The sequence below is a fragment of the Dipodomys spectabilis genome, unplaced genomic scaffold, assembly GCF_019054845.1.
Source record: "Dipodomys spectabilis isolate Male_0828 unplaced genomic scaffold, ASM1905484v1 ptg000137l, whole genome shotgun sequence".
Classification (NCBI taxonomy): Eukaryota; Metazoa; Chordata; class Mammalia; order Rodentia; family Heteromyidae; genus Dipodomys; species Dipodomys spectabilis.
Window position 1 is genome coordinate 8,100,463 of NW_024870814.1, and position 19,298 is coordinate 8,119,760.

Below are 19,298 nucleotides of genomic sequence, written 5' to 3' on the forward strand. Positions count from 1 at the left end.
AAAAAAAAAAAAAAAGGAAAGAAAATCACGTGTGAGTAAAAGACAAGACAGAGCAATGGATTTTAATGGACTACTACACTTTATGATTTCATAATCCACAGCACAACTTACCTTTAAGAAACTTTTATTTGCTTTGGTACAGTATCAAACAGAAAGTCCAAAATTCTTTGAAAAATGGTTGCTAAAATACTCCTCCTCTCTTTTCCAACTACATATGTATGTGGCTGGATTTTCTTCTTTATAGAATTAATCAAAACAACAATACAGCATTTTTAATAAAGAGAAAATAAATTATCTTCTATCAAATCAGATTTAAAGAGATTTGTAAATTTGTAAATTAATGTAATTTTTGTTTTTTTTTTTTTTAAATAGTTATTCTTTTTTTTCCCTCTTTGGTAGTGCTGGGTTTGAACTCAGGATGTCAGACCTACTATGAAGCATGCTACCACCTGAAACAGACAGACAGATAGATGGAAACACACACATACATACATATACATACATATATCTACACATATACACACAGAATCCTTTTTGGATTATTTTTCAAATAGGGGCTGATGTTTTCATCAGCTTTGATTTTCCTTTTTCAAAAATGAACCTGTACATCAATATCAAAAGGTTTATAAGAATTACATGTGCATAAGGAACATCAAATATGTATTACGATACTGGGAACAATGTTTTCATTAGCATATCTACATACTGAACAAGAACTTGGAGCAACAGTAAAATCTAGGGAGCCTGTCATATTGTCACAGATGGCTCAACACCTTTAGATTTTCTATTTTTTTCCTTCTGTACAGTAAAAAATAAAAAACGATGATGTAAGGAAATCTCAGCATTCTTCTTTTGCACAAAATGTAGTGAACGTTTTTTACTTACTGCTATAGAGGTGCAAAGTAAAAATTTAAAATATACTTGCAATTTAACATTTCAAACCATTCTATCCAAACAAAACATAGTTGGGCATGGGTGGGAAGGTGGTCATTTAAACAAAAGATGACTAGTAAATCACACAAAAAAATTAAGAACTAGAGACAGTAAAGAAAGTTGAACTTTAAAATAGCTAATGTTATTTGCTAGTACAACTAGCTGCTTGCAATTTAAACACATTCAGTAGCACTTGGGTTATGTGTAACTATTTATATTCTACTTTTTTATACCATGCAAAGCTTGTGTGTCTATGCTTCAGTTTGCAAACACACATATGCTTTGTATCATAACAACACACTGTAAAATTACCTCAGATATAGGCAGCTTAAAATCTTCTTTGCTGATCATTCTTTACGTCTAATTTAAAAATAAAGTAAAACATGCAGACCTAAGCATAATCTCACAAGAACACAATTAAATGTCTAGCTGGAGTAATAAGTCATTTGAAAACTATTCAAAAGCCTTGACTACAAATTCAAAAATTTTTAAATAATTCACAAATTAATATTTGTTTAGTAATTCATAATACAACAGAAGTTAATTATTTCCTAAGATAGCATACTGTCTGACAAACAATGGGCATCTTAGATAGTGTAGTCATGACTTAGCACAAAGCCAATGTGGAAATTTGACAGAGCTGTTTCCCTAAGTACCTGCTGGGTGCATTAGCAGGAACTCAGGCTAGGTTTACTGGAAGATTTACTGGAAGATTTACTGGAAGGCACAGTGAAGTCTTGTTATTTCAGATGGCAGGAGTTTTGCCATCAGAAAGTTCCATCAACATGAGATCATTCTCAAACTATAAGTTTTTATCTTTTCTAAATTTAATGCCAGCTAGGAAATCTTTCAAAAAAAAGGACTGATGAAAGAAAAAAAAAAAAAAAGACTACCATAGGTAGTGTCCTACAGTTGGAACAACTTGATGTGGTTGGTGGAGGACTGAGAGCATTATGTTTTCTTTCAACTGTAGCAGTCACAATTCAAAAGATAAGACATTTAAAAATAATCCAGAGGGCTGGAAAGGTGGCTCAGTGGTAGAGTGCTTGCCTTGCATGCATGAGGCCTTGGGTTCAATTCCTCAGTACCACATAAGCAGAAAAAGCTGGAAGTAGTGTTGTGGCTTAAGTGGTAGAGTGCTCACCTTGAACTGAAAAGCTCAGGGACAGCACCCAGGCCAAGTTCAGGGCCTACAACTGATTAAAAAAAAAAAAAATCTAGACAATAAAGTTCTGAAATGGGAGACTTAACTCATTAACATCAATACTGAAGGTGAGGAACATAAACTTACTTCCTTTGGTCCTCTCCCATCTCAGCAGGAAGACAGGAAGGTCTTCACTTTAATGATAAGGCACTCTAAAGCTCTGATGGACAGAGTCTTTAAGTGACAGAGCTGTTTTATTTTTAAATTTTTTAAAAATTGTTATTATAAAGGTGATGTGCAGAGAGGCTACAGTTCCATGTCAGATAAAGACAGAGCTATTTGGAAGTAAGATTCGAATCTATACTTGTTCCTCTCTTCCATTCTAGAGCTCTGAACTACCAAGCACAAATTTTCTATAAATATCTGCATTTGTCCAGAATTACATTCTAGAAAAATTTCAGATGAATTATGCCCAAAATTAGGATGAAAATGTAGGGATTAATAATGTATGGGACCTAACAGCATGGAGTTCTAACTAGTACAACTCAGTATGTTTTCATTTTTGTCACATTATTCCTAGAAATCTTGTAATAGTTGTAAGCTGATCACATTGTACTTCAAGTAATATGCTCTATTAATATAGCAGGTAATATTCCTCAGTTACACATTTGTATGATTTTTTTTTTTGCCAGTCCTGGGGCTTGAACTCAGGGTCTGGGCCCTGTCCCTGAGCTTCTTTTGCTCAAGGCTAGCACGCTATCACTTGAGCCACAACACCACTTCCATTTTTTTTGTTTTTGTTTGTTTATATGGTAGTAAGGAATAGAACCCAAGGCTTCATGCATGCTAGGCAAGCACTCTGCCACTAAGCCACATTCCCAGGCCCTAACTAACTTATTTAAGGACCATAACAATCCTAAGGAGCAGGTGCTATTACCAACCCCATTTGACAGTAGGGAGACCAAGGAACAGAAACCTTCATTTTTCCCCAAGTGGACACTGCCTATAAAAGTTAGATAGGCTTTATAAGAAAATACATCAGCAACTGCTTATTGTAACTAAGTTTTCTAATCATCTAATAGAAAATTCTTACCTCTGGCTTGCTAAGGCTAGATGAAACCAAGGAACCAGATCCTACGTCTAAATCCCATTGCTTTTTACCATGATCCTCAGCATCCAAGGCAGCGATACGTCCATCTAAAGTGCTGATAATTACTAGTGACCTGTAAATTGGAGAAGGAATAGGACAAAATTAAAAAGATCGCTAAGATATTATGTACTAATTCCACATATTTTAAAGAAAACTAGCCCCTATGAAGACCCCTATTGTATTAGGGGCTATTGTCTATCCTTAGGGCAGGGCAACTTCAATAAGTTTATCTATTCAAGTCACTCATGAAAGCTTCAAGATTCCTAGGTTTTTGTTTTCTTTCTTTCTTTCCTTCTTTCTTTCTTTCTTTCTTTCTTTTCTTTTCTTTCTTTCTTTCTTTCCTTTCTTCCTTCCTTCCTTCTTTGTTGTACTGGGAAAAGCTTGATCTTGCACTTGTTAGGCAAGTACTTCGCCACTAAGCTACATCCTAGCCCCAGATTCCTAGGTCACCTCTCCTTCCATGCAATAATCACAAGGAACTCAGCATCCCCATCTGACCTCTTCTTCTTCCCCTTCCTGGTGAAAGCCTCCCTTTGAAACACAGACCCACGGCAAATGTTAACTTCACTTCCTCTTCTAGAAATCAGATTTTCCCAGGGGTTTTGCTTCCCTACAGAAGAAAACTTCCACTCATAACCCATTGATCCCTGGGTTCAGTGTACTGTTTATCTCCTGGATCATTGTCTTTCATTTTTCCCCTCAAAACACTGAGGATCAGACAGTTCCAGCCATTACTCCTCCTAGAAGTTGCATGCTTCCATTCCTGGAAAATTTTGACCTGCTTGTGAAGGTCACTGCCTTACATACTCTTGCCTCAGTTCTCTGGGTTTTCACTACCAGTCTACCTTGCCTCAATCACTCCTGTGGTCAGCCTGTAGACTTTGTCATTACCAATAGCAAATGCCGTCCTCAGGTACAATTTACAGAAGTCTTCTTCCCAGCTCATCTCCTCTACTTCCCCGACTCCAGCAAACTTCTGATTCTACCAGAAGCTATAAGCTGGATTCTAAGACCTATCTTCACAATTCTCATGTCCTCACTTCAGAGTGTGAGTGTGTGTGTGTGTGTGTGTGTGTGTGTGTGTGTGTGTGCGTGCATGCACGTGCGCAGATACTGGGACTTGAGTTCAGGGCTTGCTTTTTTGCTCAAGGTTGGTACTCTACCACTGAAGCCGAATCTTCAATTCTGGCTTTTGGCTGGTTAACTGGAAATAAGAATCTCATGGATTTTTCTGCCCAGGCTGGCTTTGAATTGTAACCCTCAGATTTCAGCCTCTTGAGTAGCTACAATTATAGGCTTGAGCCACTGGTACCCAGCTTTATTTGTTTGTTATCCAATTTTAAGAGCAGAGCTCTTCATTTTAAGCACTACTCCGTGTGCATCCCCAACTTCCTGTGCGCTCTCTCTCTCTCTCTCTCTCTCTCTCTCTCTCTCTCATCACACACACTTGAATGGCAGAACATCAACCCTGGTCAGACCTTTCTCCATGATCTCATTCCTTGTACCCCAATGTAGCTGGAGAAAAATATTAACTGCTGACTGGTCTCATTTTACTCATGACCACTAAGCTGGAAAAGGCTAACAGTGATGCTCAACAATTTGAACTAATGAACCAGGTTAATTACTCATTGCTCCTCTCTCCTCAACCTTGTGATACCAGCTCCTCCAAGCTCTGGAATGTCAGTGACTGTGCTTTCCAATTTATTGAGGAAAGCAGAAACAATCATAAGAGCTTGCTTTCTACCACATCTACCCACTTACCAGCAGTTGGAACCATGAACTCTTCTCCCTCTTGTGAATGCTAGTAAACTGTCCTATAGTCTCATCCACTACTAACACCTCTGCTGAAGTAACAGAGCTCTCTCTCCTTCATGTACATATGAAGAACAACTCCTTCAAATGTCTCTCTTGCTCCCACATCATCAGCTATTCTCTTGCCTATAGCATTCCTAGCAACATTTGCTATAGATTGAATGCCACTCCCCTGAGTGACAGTATGAGGCTGAATGTCAGAAAGTGATTAGTTAAGGAAGGTAAGGCCCTCATAATAGTAGTGTCCTTCTAAAATGACCCAGGCAGATGGGTGTGATGGTGCTCATCTATAATCCCAACTAGGTAAGAGGATCATTGTTCAAAGCTGGCTTGGACAAAACTTGAGAGATTCTATCTGAAAAACTAAAGCACAAAGGGCTGGAGGGCTGAGTGCTGGTGGCTCATGCCTATAATCTTAGCTACTCAGGAGGCTGAGATCATGGTTCAAAGGCAACTCCTGGCAGGAAAACCCATGAGACTTTTATCTTCAATTAACAACCAAAAAAGCAGGAAGTAGAGCTGTTGCTCAAGTGGTGGAGTATTAGCATTGGACAGCTCCCAGTCTTGGAGTTCACGCCCAGGAGCGTCACAATTAAAAAAAAAAAAGAATTGGAGGTTTAGCTCAAATGGTACAATGCTTGCCTAGCAAACCTAAAGCCTTGAGTTCAAATCCAGTATTGCCAAAAGTGGGGGGAGGGGGGAAGAGGGGACAAGACAGAAAGTCTTTTCCTTTTCTATCGCCTGAGGACACAGATAGACCTGTGAGAAGTGGGTCCTCACCAAACATAATAAATCAGCAGGTACCTTGATCTTTGTCTTTCCAGCCTGTGGAACTGGAGGAAATAAATTTCTCTTGTTTTTAAGGCACCTAATCTATATTATTGTATTATAGCAACTTAAATTTTTTTTTAAAGCATTCAAATTTGCTACCATTTTCCTTAACTTAAAAACCAAACCAGCGGGGCCAGATGTTCAAATCTGTAATTTCAGGACTTGGGAGGCTCAGACAGGAGAGTTATGAGTTTGAAACTAAGTCCTTGTTTAAAAACAACAAAATAAAGCTGGGCACCAATGGCTCATGCCTTGTAATCCTAGCTAGGATCTAAGTCACGGTTCAAAGCCTGCCTGAGCAGGAAAGTCTGTACATTGTCATCTCCAATTAAGTACAACAACAACAAAAAAAGCTGGAAGAAGAGCTGTAGTTCAAGTTGTAGAGTGCTAGCCTTGAGTAAAAAAGCTCAGGGATAGGACCCAGTCCCTGAGATAAGAAAGAAAGAAAGAAAGAAAGAAAGAAAGAAAGAAAGAAAGAAAGAAAGAAAGAAAGAAAGAAAGAAAGAAAGAAAGAAAGAAAGAAAGAAAGAAAGAAAGAAAGAAAGAAAGAAAGAGAGAAAGAAAGAAAGAAAGAGAGAAAAGAAAGAAAGAAAGAAAGAAAGAAAGAAAGAAAGAAAGAAAGAAAGAGAGAAAGAAAGAAAGAGAGAGAAAGAGAGAGAGAAAGAAAGAAAGAAAGAGAGAAAGAGAGAAAGAGAGAAAGAAAGAAAGAAAGAGAGAAAGAAAGAAAGAAAGAAAGAAAGAAAGAAGAGAGAAGAAAGTGAGAAAGAGAGAGAGAGAGAGAGAGAGAGAAAGAGAGAGAGAAAGAGAGAGAGAAAGAGAGAGAGAGAGAAAGAGAGAGAGAGAAAGAGAGAGAGAGAAAGAGAGAGAGAGAGGGAGGGAGGGCGGGAGGGAGGGAGGGAGGGAAGGAAGGAAGGAAGGAAGGAAGGAAGGAAGGAAGGAAGGAAGGAAGGAAGGAAGGAAGGAAGGAAGGAAGGAAGGGGAAGAGAGAAAGAAAGAGAGAGACAGAAAAAGAAAGAAAGAAAGAAAGCATTACAGACAGACAACAACAAATATCCCATTAAAAAAAACAAAAAACCTAGATCAAACTCCTCTCCTGCCTCTAGCTTCTTCTAAACTTGCTTATCTTTGCAACAAAACTTCTTTGAAAGGTTGCTACATATTTCATGTCTCCAAATCCTCTCCTCTTTTATCTGGAACTGTTTTATAATCAAGTCCCCCCCTACTGAAAATTCCCTTGGAATTGCTAATGACCTTCACAGTGACAGTTCCTGAGAGTCAAGGCTCAGATCTCAGTTTCCTTGACCATTAGCAGCACTTGACTGGATACATCTCTATTCCATGAAACACTCTTTATATGGTTTCCAGGACATCCTGCTCTCCTCACATATTTCATGTCTTTCTTTTCTTTTCATTCCTTTCCTTTCCCTTCTTTTTCCTAGCTCAATTTATTCACAGTTCTATTTTCTGGTTACTCTTCAGCTTTCTTCTCTCTTAAAATAGTATCTACCTATGGTGTTAACTTTTTTTGGTGATCTCATCCAGTCTCAGAGCTTTAAATACATCTATATGATAACAATTCCCAAAATTCTATCTGTGGTTCCAACTTTCTCCTCTGAAGTCTGGACATACATGTCTAGCTATCCCCCACATTGAGGCTGTCCACCTCAAAGTTCACATATTCAGAATCAATACCTCCTAGGGATCCCTCAATTCTTCAAACATATGGCATGATTCTCCCTTAGTGTCTTTTCAGGCTGGTACATGTACTCTGACAAGAGTAGTGTCTCCATAAATTACATGGTGAATGAATGAGTATTGGTTCTTAGAATCTATGAGGTTTATTTTCCTACTTTAAAGATCAGGCAAATTCCAAAAGTGTATAGTTATGTTCCTATTTAGGATTACAACATTATCTCTTCTGTTACACTTGATGTACAATGTATATAAATTCAAAGTAAACTCATAAATTCACAAAACAATCAGTTTAATTACAGAAAATAATAATAGTGCTTTTTGACTTGGAAGAAGGCATACTGAACAACTCATTGAGCAAAAACACCCCCTTGTCGGTTGTGGGGCCTGAACTCTGGGCCTAGGCACTGTCCCTCAGCTCTTGAGCTCAAGGCTAGAGCTCTACCACTTGAGCCACAGCACCACTGCCAGCTTCTTCTGCTTATATGGTGGTGAGGAATCGAATCCAGGACCTCATGCATGCAAGGGAAGCACTGTACCACTGAGCCACCTTCCTAGCCCTGACCAACCACTTTTAACAGTTGGACTTCTTACTTTTGCCTTGCTTTAGTTTAGAAGGGCATTTGTTTGGATGATTCCACAGCAAGCACCGTTGCAAATCTTTCCAGCTAGTCTCAAGGAATGTTATCAGTGATTCCGATCTGCCAGGTCCATTCCCCTTACAAACTTCCTTGCAGGTGTCACGCAGGAGCCATCTCCTCACTCTGAACATTCATTTTTCCCTGCTTCCTGTAAGAACAGCTCCTCACAGATCCCCACCTGTCATCCTCATCATCCAACAAGCAGTACCAAGAGGAACTGCAAAGCCAAAGCCACAGACCAATCTCTCCTTGTGAGCCCCTCATCTACACAGCTTTGCAGTTTACCATCCCTGTCTAGCTAGTAGCTCCAGCAGGATCTACCTTTATAACAAACTATTAGAAAAGTTAACTTCTTATCCACAAACTCTTCCTTATACATTTTTTCTCCATTTACAGCATAACCATTTGTTTTGTTGCCTAACATTTAAATCAAATATTACTTTACTTACTTCCTAATTCTATCATACACTTTTTCTGAAGCTGCTCTTTAAACTGTTTTTCTCCTTTACTACAACTCCTCTAGCTTAGGACAGATTCTCATTTAAAAGGCTCTCTGACATATTTTCCTGCCTCATATCTTTTTCTTTTTCATTCTTTCAACCATTTTGTTTCTATAGAAAGTTCTGATAAACTTCTGAAATTCTCTTGTGTCCACTGAGAGTGCACAATGGTTGAAAGTGGGAAGTAAAATTTTTCACAATTGTGATTCAGTGGACTTTGTTAATCTCATTTTCTGCATCTTTTGCCAACCCAGTATCCTTTCTCAGACCCAGACCCAGACAGACATACAGACAGACAGACAGACACACACACACACACACACTTCTAACTTTTTCAACAAAGTTCCTTTGTTCATCTACATTTTGCCCTATTCTTAAAACATTTCATTTACCAAATAAACATTGCTTATAATACATTCTTCATCTTTGCAGGAGATACTTTTAAGATCACCTATTGGGCTGGGAAGGTGGCTCAGTGGTAGAGCGCTTGCCTTGCATGCCTGAGGTCCTGGGTTCGATTCCTCAGCACCACATAAGCAAAAAGAAAAAAGCCGGAAGTGGCGCTGTGGCTCAAGTGGTAGAGCGCTAGCCTTGAGCTGAAGAGCTGAGGGACAGCGCCCAGGCCCAGAGTTCAGGCCCTACAACCGGAGCGCCCCCCCCCCCCAAAAAAAAAGATCACCTATCTAAATATTAATGAATTCTATAATTATTACCTAAAGCTTGATATAATTCTTGTTCAGAGCTTGACTTTAGGTTTTTGTTTTATTGATTTATATATTTTTTTTCAATTTTAATTTTTTTTTTGTGGTTGGGCATGGGGCTTGAACTCGGCCTGAGTACTGTCTCTCAGCTCTTCAGCTCAAGGTGAGCACTCTACTACTTGAGCCACAGCACCACTTCTGGTTTTCTGGTGGTTAATTGGAGATAAGTCTCATAAACTTTCCTAGCCCAGGCTGGCTTTGAACCATGGTCCTCAGATTTCAGCTTCCTGAGTAGCTAGGATTACAGGCATGAGCCACAGGCACCCAGCAGAAACTTAAAACTGGCCTTCTTATTAAACATTCAAACCCATTACATCATTTTTAGAATGGTGACAGTCTCATGAATCCCCACTGTATGTCAGGTATTCCCCTTTGCAGATCCACAGAAGTCCAGGAGCTCTGACTTAGGAACTACTGCTCTGTGACCTGACTCGGAGGATGCCATTGCCTGTACTATCCTTAACATTTTTTTACATTAGTGATTCTGTCAGTTGACAATTTCATTCTCTTCCCTTTAGTAGTACTTAGAAGATACATGTTATCCATTGTAGATAATTGCTCTTCAACACAATTATCTTCTTATCAGACATGGAACTTCTCCAGAAAAAAAACATAGTCCATTACAAGTATTAACAGCACTTAGCTTCTAATACAATACAATAAATATTTACTGAATGAGCAACTGTGGTAAGACAGATATTAGCCACATAAAACAAAAAAAAGAGACTGAGAAAGATATGAAAAGATGTGACTTGCCTAAGATCATACACCAGGAAAGAATGAATAGGAATGGGAATGCATGATTCTTAACACTATTGTAAGTTTGCCTAAGTGACTATATTAATATACTATATTAACGTATTATGAAACATTTAATTCCTTTCAGGAAATTCATCAAAGTGTCATTTATCTTGTAATTGCTCTCATTATGCCCCTAATTGAGCAGAAATGACTGTATGCCAAACGGATACGTAATTTTTATAGAACTGTTTATTTTGACTTAAGTGACCCAGAACACCTACCTACTTAGTTATATTTATTCAATTCCAGTAAATATATGCTAAATCTCTTTATAAAGTAATATTAATGAAGGTCCCTATCCTATAGAAATGTCTCATGTGAAAGAAAAGTGATTAGAGAACATCATCTAAATTGAATACTTTATTATTTAATAGCTGCTTATTTAAAAATTTTCACATTTCTTTACTTGGGGAAAACATTTTATAGAGTGAAAATGTGATTTGTTTGAATCTGATGTTAGAGAGAGAAAAAGAAAGAAAAAGAAGGGGGGACAGGGGAAGAAAAGGAGAGGGAGGGAGAATGTGTGTGTGTGTGTGTTTGGTGTAGAATCCTCTACCCAATCAGATGCTTCCACTGAAGGAAGCATATTTTCATTTTAAAACAAACCAGTACTAATTAGATTTTACTTCCTCATCCTTACTTATTAAATTTCAACACAAACTCCTATATTTAAACATACAAGACACGACATGCCTCAAATTAAAACAAATAATAGTGCCCCAAATTGCCAACTATAGTTAAAAAAATCACTTTGACATATCAACTAGATCTTGAAGAAACACAATCTAATTTTTCAATGTTATAGGATCACATGAGCATGACATACCCTTTTCCTGGTAGATTAAAACATTTTTGAGACATAATAATCCAAGCACTAGAGAGGCTGAGACAGGAAGACTGTGAGTTCGAAGACAGTCTAGGCTACAAAGTGAATTTGTAGCTAGCCTGGGCTACATAGTAAGAATCTGTCTAAAACTATATAACAAAGCAACAACAAATTAGAAGCACTTCTACTTTATTCTGTGAAAAAATTTTAATCTTTATAATTTTATAAGCAGAATGTGATTTTTTGAAAACCCACATTTCATTGGCTCTCTTCACGTCAAGTTTTGTAATTTACAAGTCTACTGTGGGGTGGAGGGAGGAATCCTGAGGATTGAATCTAGGGCCTCTTGACAGTAATAACATGGTTTACCACTGATCTACATTCATAATCCCTTTCTGTGCTTTAAAATAATTTATAATATTTATAATTAACATGTATAAGTAGGTCCTCTGTTGTAAAAAAAAAAAAAAAAAAAAAGCAGGTGAAGTTGCCAGGCAATACTTAGGGAATGAAAAGCCACGGTAACTAATAAAGACAGGTCCTTCTGTAAAACCTAATATCACACAGAGCTGAGAACAAATAAAGAGAAGTCCAGCCTCTGTCATATATACAGAGTTTTCACTTTTAACTTCTTTGAAAATTATGTATAAATTCTTCTTTAAATGTGATTTATAGTTAACCTGAATAGATTAGCTTCCTGCCAACATTATGTTGAGATGCTATGTTATTCAGTGTTCCTGGCAGTTAAAAAGCAACAAATAATTAATTATAAACTTGAAATTCTGAGGAATTTGGTGATTTCTCTCCTACGTTTCCCATTATTTCAGTTTGTAAAAGGACAGAAAAAAAGTAAAGATGAGCTGGGAATCAGTGGCTCATGCCTGTAATCCTAGCTACTCAGGAGGCTGAGATCTGAGGATCATGGTTCAAAGCCAGCCTGGGCAAGAAAGTTGGTGAGACTCATCTCCAGTAAACCACTAGAAAACTGGAAGTGGTGCTGTGGCTCAAGTGATAGAGCTCTCACTTTAAGCTGAAGAGTGCAGGGACAGCTCCCAAGCCCAGAGTTCAAGCCCCAAGACACACAAAAAATAAAGATGAATAAATTATATTTGCAAAGTATTTTCATGTTGTCTCATTTAATCCAAATATTCAGTTTACAGATGTACAAACTGAAGAAGCATCAGAGAGAAATGTCAAATTTAGTGATACTTTTTTTTTTTTTTTGTCGGTCGTGGGGCTTGAACTCTGGGCCTGGGTGCTGTCCCTCAGCTCTTCAGCTCAAGGCGAGCGCTCTACCACTTGAGCTACAGCGCCACTTCCATAGTGATACTTTTGTTAGAGAATTAGAGACTATAGACAAAGGAATGCAAATGCAGGTGATATGTTAGTAAGATAAAACCCTTTCTTTACAATTTCTGAGGTTGTCAGAATGTCCTTAACATGAGATACCAAGTTCACTATGTGAAACCCAAGTAATAGTTTGCAATTTGCTATTTGTATTGGAGCTGGAAAACTACTAACATTAATTATACCAGTATCCAGAAAACCTGGTGAGATGAGATTAAGGCTTTCTTCCAAACTTTTTATATATTAGCTATCACACTTAAATTTCAACATATGTAATGTTTAACACAAGTTTGCTACTAGAAAAGCAAATTTATTTTAGCTACTCTTTTGACAAAAGTTTATTCACTCAATCACATGCTTGAAATTCATTAACACTCTGAATGAAACCAAATGAACCACAAGAAATTCTATTGATTTCTTGATTTATTAATTTAATAGTGCTGGGGATTGAACCTAGGTGCTGTGTATACTAAGAAAGCATTCTATTGCTTGAAGTACACCTCTAGCCTTCTGCTTGATTTTGTGTTTGAAACAAAGGTTTCACGTCTACATTTGCTGGGGTTGGTCTCAAACTCTTGAGCTTGCAGTTTTCCTCCCTAGTGCTGGAACTGGAATTATAGGTATGAATTACCATAATCTGTTCAAGAGCAAGAAATACTACTAGAGGAATTAACTAGAGAGTCCTATCTTACTTTTTGAGCATCAAAAGGCAATGTGTAAAAATGTAGGTTTGAATTCCTCACCTCCCTCCTTTTAACAGTTTTGCATGTACCGTAGTTCTACACAGCTGTTTGTAATAAACGCTTGGTTAATTCTGTCCCCCCAATTCTTGAAATAAACAGGATACTTGTCTATTATTATGGGACAGCTATTTCCTGGGCTTTGTTTTTAAAGAGCCCTTAGAAAAATATTTTATAAACTTGGCATATTTACCTTTTATCATTTGTTGATTATCAAATTCCTCACCCAAGGTTTTATACTATCATAACATCACACTTCCAGGCAGACTGTTTGCCATGTACATCTTCTCCAACTACCTTCACTTCTTTGCCTATTCCTGTCATTTTTAACCTACTCCTCCTCACAGAGGTGGTCACTGTCTTTAAAATTGCCTCCAATCCATGAAGAAAGAAGGGATGAGACAGAGGACTGACTCTTTAACCTTTTGTACATTATCTCTGTAGCTCTATTAAAATTCTTGTTTAATTGTGCTCATTACTGAATCTTTCTTTCCACCACATTCCCAAACCTCCAGTCTTCTTCTTAGCCCTCCAACCTAGCCAGCTGTATTTCTGTTTTTGAGTTTGGTGCAAAGGCTTCCCTAAAAGTAAGGAATTTCCTTGTTTCTCATGGATGTCTCTTCTTTTCTCTCTCGCCTTCAAATATAGACTCAGACCTCCCCTCCAGCTGCACTCACTCATTTCAGCTTCTACCAGATGTTTCCCTCTGGATGACCCGTTTGTACTACAGGTAATCAGGCCCAACACCAAGTTCTTACCTTTTCTTCCCCGCTCCCCTGAACTTCTTGATCTTCCTACCTATGCTGTCATCTTCTGGCCACCCAGTGTCAATCTTTTAGACAGAGGTGCCAAAGAACAATCAACTCATTTGCCAGGAACCAAGACTTTGCCTGAAATATTTCTCAGATCTGTCCAGTTTCATACCATGTAAAAATGAACTACTCTTATACTTCCCTTCTGTAATTCTTATCCCAAGTTTTTAGCACACACGGTTGCTACAGAACTATTTCTTTAGCATAATTTTGATCAGGTCTGATAGTCAAGATGGTCTACATAACATTTCCAAGATTAATGTGCATATGAACCATAGAGTAATCTTGTAGAATGAAAAGACTCCATCTGTGGGTATGGAATAATATCTAATTCTGGAGATCTAACACATTCTCAAATGATTATAATCTTACTACTGTAAGAATACACACACATACACACACACACACACACACACACACACACACACACACACACACACACACTCACTCATAGCCCTGGCCTATTTTTCTAGCCTCATCTTTCAGGTCTTCTTACCTAGCATTCATATCTATATTTCTCATACCCAGGTCATATCATACATACATACATATATACATACACACATATTCACACACTACAAATTTACAGAGATTAAATGTTATTTAAAATAATTTCCAGGGCTAGGAAGGTGGCTAGTGGTAGAGCGCTTGCCTTGCATGCCTGAGGCCCTGGGTTCGATTCCTCAGCACCACATAAGCAAAAAGAAAAAAGCCAGAAGTGGCACTGTGGCTCAAGTGGTAGAGCGCTAGCCTTGAGCTGAAGAGCTGAGGGACAGCGCCCAGGCCCAGAGTTCAGGCCCCACGACCAGACCCAAAAATAAAATAAATAAATAAAATAATTTCCAGCCTTAGTGTCTCCTGCTGTTTCACGTCTAATGCCTATCAGAATTCTACCTATTTTTCAAGGACCAATTCATTCTGCCACAGCCTCTTTTTATATTCTAACCTACCAACCCCACAAGCCCCATGAACGCTACCAAAACATAATTCTTAAAAGTACACTGTTCCTGCTCTGTAATGCTATTAGAGATCTCCTCATTCACTGTCACTGATGGACTGACTGCACATTCCTCTGGGAGGGCAGGTAGGCAGGCAGGCAGGCAGGCAGACATTATCTGCCCAACCTCTGTAACCCCAGGGTACCTTGGGCTCTTGTTAGCATCAGTTGAAGTAGATGTGTGTACTACAAAACAAAAACAAATACCAAGACCTTCTTACTCTACTTCATGTAATTTACTTTGAGCAGCTGCTCCTGAAGTTTCTTTAAAATAAACAATTACATATTAGCTACTTAAAGAAATTTGAACATGAAAATTCAAATGTTACCCAGAGAATTTGTTAGTACTTATGTCTACAGCAGCCTCCAGACAAACTGAAAGGCTCTGATATTTAATTAAAAATCAAATCTAACTTGTTAGAATCTAGTAGTTACTGCGCCTGAGCTTTAGAAATATTTTCTCTAATTCAGATTCTAGACTTGCTTGACTTAATTTACCTAATGTTTCTTTATCATTCCATATAGCAAATCATATTCTCCCAAGCTAAGACTGGCTGTCTGAAAAAATACCATTAACATGCATTTGCATCCGGAAAGTGCTCCAAAACACCTACCTCGAAGTAATATGTCTAACACGACTAAGAATTTCAACCAAACCAAACTTATATTAAATGTTTACAGAGTAAACTCCTTAAATATCAAAGATCTGCCAGCGTTCAAGAACCTAATCACAGCTTTTAAACTTTAGTGTGTTCAAGAATTGCCTCACGCCACCTCACCCCAACCTCAGCGCTTGTTAAAACATACCGACTGCGGGTTTTTGCTCCAAATACTATCTGATTTAGGGAGGGAAAAAGAAATCCCAGGGTGGAGCCTAGAAAACGACATTTAACCAGCATCATCTGGTGAGTCTGTGATGCAGGTGTCACTCAGATCTCAATGACTGAAATACCGATCCCAGTGCTGGTCCGGGTGCACTATGGAGACGTATTTGGAGGAAAATCTAGACATCTTTCTCAAAACAGCTGTCACCACGGCATAGGGATAAGGGGGGAAACGACCTCCTCGTGTGGAGGATGAATAGAGCCCGAAAACAAGGAAACGGAAGAGAGTGACATTTCTTTGCAACCTCTGCTCTCCATTCTCCAGGCGTCCTTCCTGAACCTTTCTCCGAGGATGCCCCAAAGCAAGGACCAGGCAGCTGAGCCCAGGACGCAGGGCAGGAGGGCATCGCGGTTCCTCTCCTGGTCACCAAATCCTGCTGCCCGCGAGGGAGGACGCCGAAACCCCGACCCCTCTCGACTCTCCCGCAAACAACGAGGTGTACCCGGGCCCCGCGACCCCTCACCTGCCGCGCGGCCGCAGCTCCGCGTCGTCGTCGGGCTCCGACCCCCGCGACTCGGGCTCTCCGGCGGCGACTGGCAGCACCTCGGCGTCCTCTACGGTCACTTCGGCCGTAGGCACCGTCCCCGAGGCCGGCACTCGCGCCGCTGAGGTGGGGGCAGCCGCAGCTCCCAGGCCAAACGCCGCCTCGGTCGTGGGCGCGGGGAGGTTGCGGGCGCGCCCCGCGGCGACGCTCCCCGCCACGAGCCCCAGCAGCAGCTGCATCAGGAGCAGCGCCCGCGCCAGCGGCCCCGGGCGGGTGGCGCGCTCCATCAGCGGCCTGCCCAGCACGCGGGCATGGAGACGCAGCCGCCGCCGGCCTCTCTCACCGCTCTGAAACCCCCCGACCACAGCGAGGAAGCACTAGTGACCCCGACTCCCAGACCTCAGGAACAGCCGGACGCGCTCCCACAGCCACGTCCTAGCCCGGTTTCTGCCACCGCCACGGCCACCTGAGTGACACTCTCCCGCGGACATCGCCCATTGACCAGACGGGCCGCGAGTCTGCTCTCCGATTGGTTCACAATCCTGCCACTCTGGGGAGGGCGGGCTGTTCCCAGTTGTCAACATCACACCTACCAATCAAATCATAGTTTCGTCCCGTCTAAGCCTTGCCCTCTTCCGGATGCAGTTACCAATGAGAAATGCCCCTCCCCGGAGTCTGGTGAGCTGACCGGGAGGCCCTACAGTTCCCGGAACAATTTTACTGGGACAGATTGGCTATGCCCGTGGTTGCCTTCGCCCCTCAAAGGGAGGCGCAAGAGAAGGCTTGAAGCTTATTGGTGGAAATGGATGTCACTCAAATCTCTGAGACCACTGCTTCTTGATTGGTTGGAAGCCGCACTTAATACGTGGCCAATTCTGACTGTGAAGAAGACGGTCCCTAGTGGAAGGGAGAGTGGGAGGCAAGTCCCTAGTGGCGGGGAGGCGGCCGACCTTAAAGGGACTGCTTCTGTGGCTCTTCCAAAGTCGAGTCTTTAGAAAGGCAAAAAGGAAGCAGAAAGAAAGAAAGAAAAAAGTGACCCTACAGATTGTGTGGTCCTTACCAGGACTACAATAGGATGGAAGGATGACGCGGGTTAAGGAAATAGCCTTACTAGTGGCCAGGTCAAGGTTAGGAAATACAGCTTGTGAAAGCAATAATCTATACAGAGATAATCTAGTGTATCTTATAGGCCTCCTGCCTCGTTATAAACTGAAAGGAGACCGGACCGCGTGCATGTATGTAATTTGCCCAAGGTCACAAGTTAACCTCAGAAGTATAACTAATTCAAATCGTCTTGACTCTGATCTGTCATTCTTTGCCAGGCCATGCTTGCTGAAAAGAGAGTTTACGAACACCTAAAGTGAAGAAAGTGTGGGGGTTTAGCTAAGGCATTTGAATTTATAACAGCAGTCAAGACCCATGAAGAGCAGCATAATGGAACAGTAAGAAGATGCATCCTTCCTTCAGTAGTGTGTTTAGAAGAACAGAAGAAGAGATTTATCAAAACACTGGGAAGATTTTTGAGGATGTTGGCATTTTGTGACATACCTACATTATTCTACATCTACATGCAATCATGCTCTATTTTCTTCCACCCCAAAACAACAAAGATTCACTTTCCCTCTAGCTCTTACCACCTTTCTTTGCTTTTCTGTACAGCAAAACTCTAAACTTCTTGTCTTCATTTCCCTTCCTCCCATCCCAGCATTTGTACCCTCTGCCCAAACTGCTTTTTTACTGAGGGCCCTGTTACTAAATTCAAAGAACAGTTCTCAATCTTTATTTTAGCTATATTTGACTCAAGAACTTAGTTTTTCCTTTATGAATTACTTTTCCCCACACTGTTTCCTCTTCTTCCCCATAAGGGGGGTGATAATCTTCAAATGTCCCTCCTCCCCCACCCCATTCACTCAGGATAAAGACAGAGTCCTGAAACTTACCCAGTGTTTTTTTGTTTTGTTTTGTTTTGCTAGTCCTGGGGCTTGAACTCAGGCCTGAGCACCATTCCTGAGCTTCTTTTGCTCAAGGCTAGCACTCTACCACTTGAGCCACAGCATCACTACTGGCTTTTTCTGTGTATATGGTACTGAGGAATTGAACCCAGGGCTTCATGCATGCTAGGCAAGCACTCTACCACTAAGCCACATTCCTAGCCCTCCCCAGTGTATTAATTTCCTAGGATTGCTACATCCAATATCACAGAACAAGTGGGCTAAACAACAAATTTATTTTCTCACAGTTCTGGAGGGTAGAAGTCCCAAGGCCAAGAGACGGACAGGATTGAGTTCTCTGATGGAGTTCTTCTTAGGCCATTCTTTGGTTTATAAGGGGACATCCTTTTGCCTCTTCATCGAGCTTCCCCCTATACCCCTGCATCCTTTGATATCTCTTTTATTATGAGGATATCAGACACTGGATTAGGGCTCCACACTTTGGCTTCATTAAATGTATTTGCCTCCTAAAATTATATTCTGAAGTACTGGGGTTGGGATTTCAGTACAGAATAAGGAGGGAGGGAGGACACAATTCACTACATAATACCTGGATGTGTTCCCTCACTTCATTCAAGGCTTTAGTACCTTCCCAACAAACCCTTCTGTTCTACCTTATTTAAAATGAATTTATATTCATTTCCTGCTTTATATTTCTTAGTCCTCAAATGCTACATTTTCATATTTGCTTTGTTTATTAGATTATAAACATTACATTCGTATATATGTTCTGCAATTATTTGTTTATTGGTGTATCCCAAGAGCCTAATATGAAGTAAACATTTAATAAATATTTGTTGAATGAATGAATACCTGAAGATAGAGGGGAAAGACACAGAGGGAAGGAGGAGATAGCAGCTGGTAGATGAAGGAGTTCATTGGGGATGTAAGATCCTAGAATATCTTGAAGGAACAAGGACATCTCTGTCTTCATGTTGACAGCAGGAGTTA

General features: G+C 40.1%; 1 protein-coding gene across 1 annotated transcript in view; it reads right to left on the reverse strand.

Annotated features, from left to right (window-relative positions):
* Eif2ak3 (eukaryotic translation initiation factor 2 alpha kinase 3) overlaps positions 1–16,914 on the reverse strand; it is a 70,244-nt gene extending 53,330 nt beyond the window's left edge. The window contains exons 1-2 of the mRNA XM_042690426.1: positions 16,336–16,914; positions 3,171–3,300 (exon numbers count right to left, since the gene is read on the reverse strand). Coding sequence (XP_042546360.1) covers positions 3,171–3,300; positions 16,336–16,643 — 438 coding nt within the window. The 5' untranslated portion in view covers positions 16,644–16,914. The remainder of the gene's footprint in view (positions 1–3,170; positions 3,301–16,335) is intronic.
* Between the last annotated feature and the right edge of the window lie 2,384 nt (positions 16,915–19,298).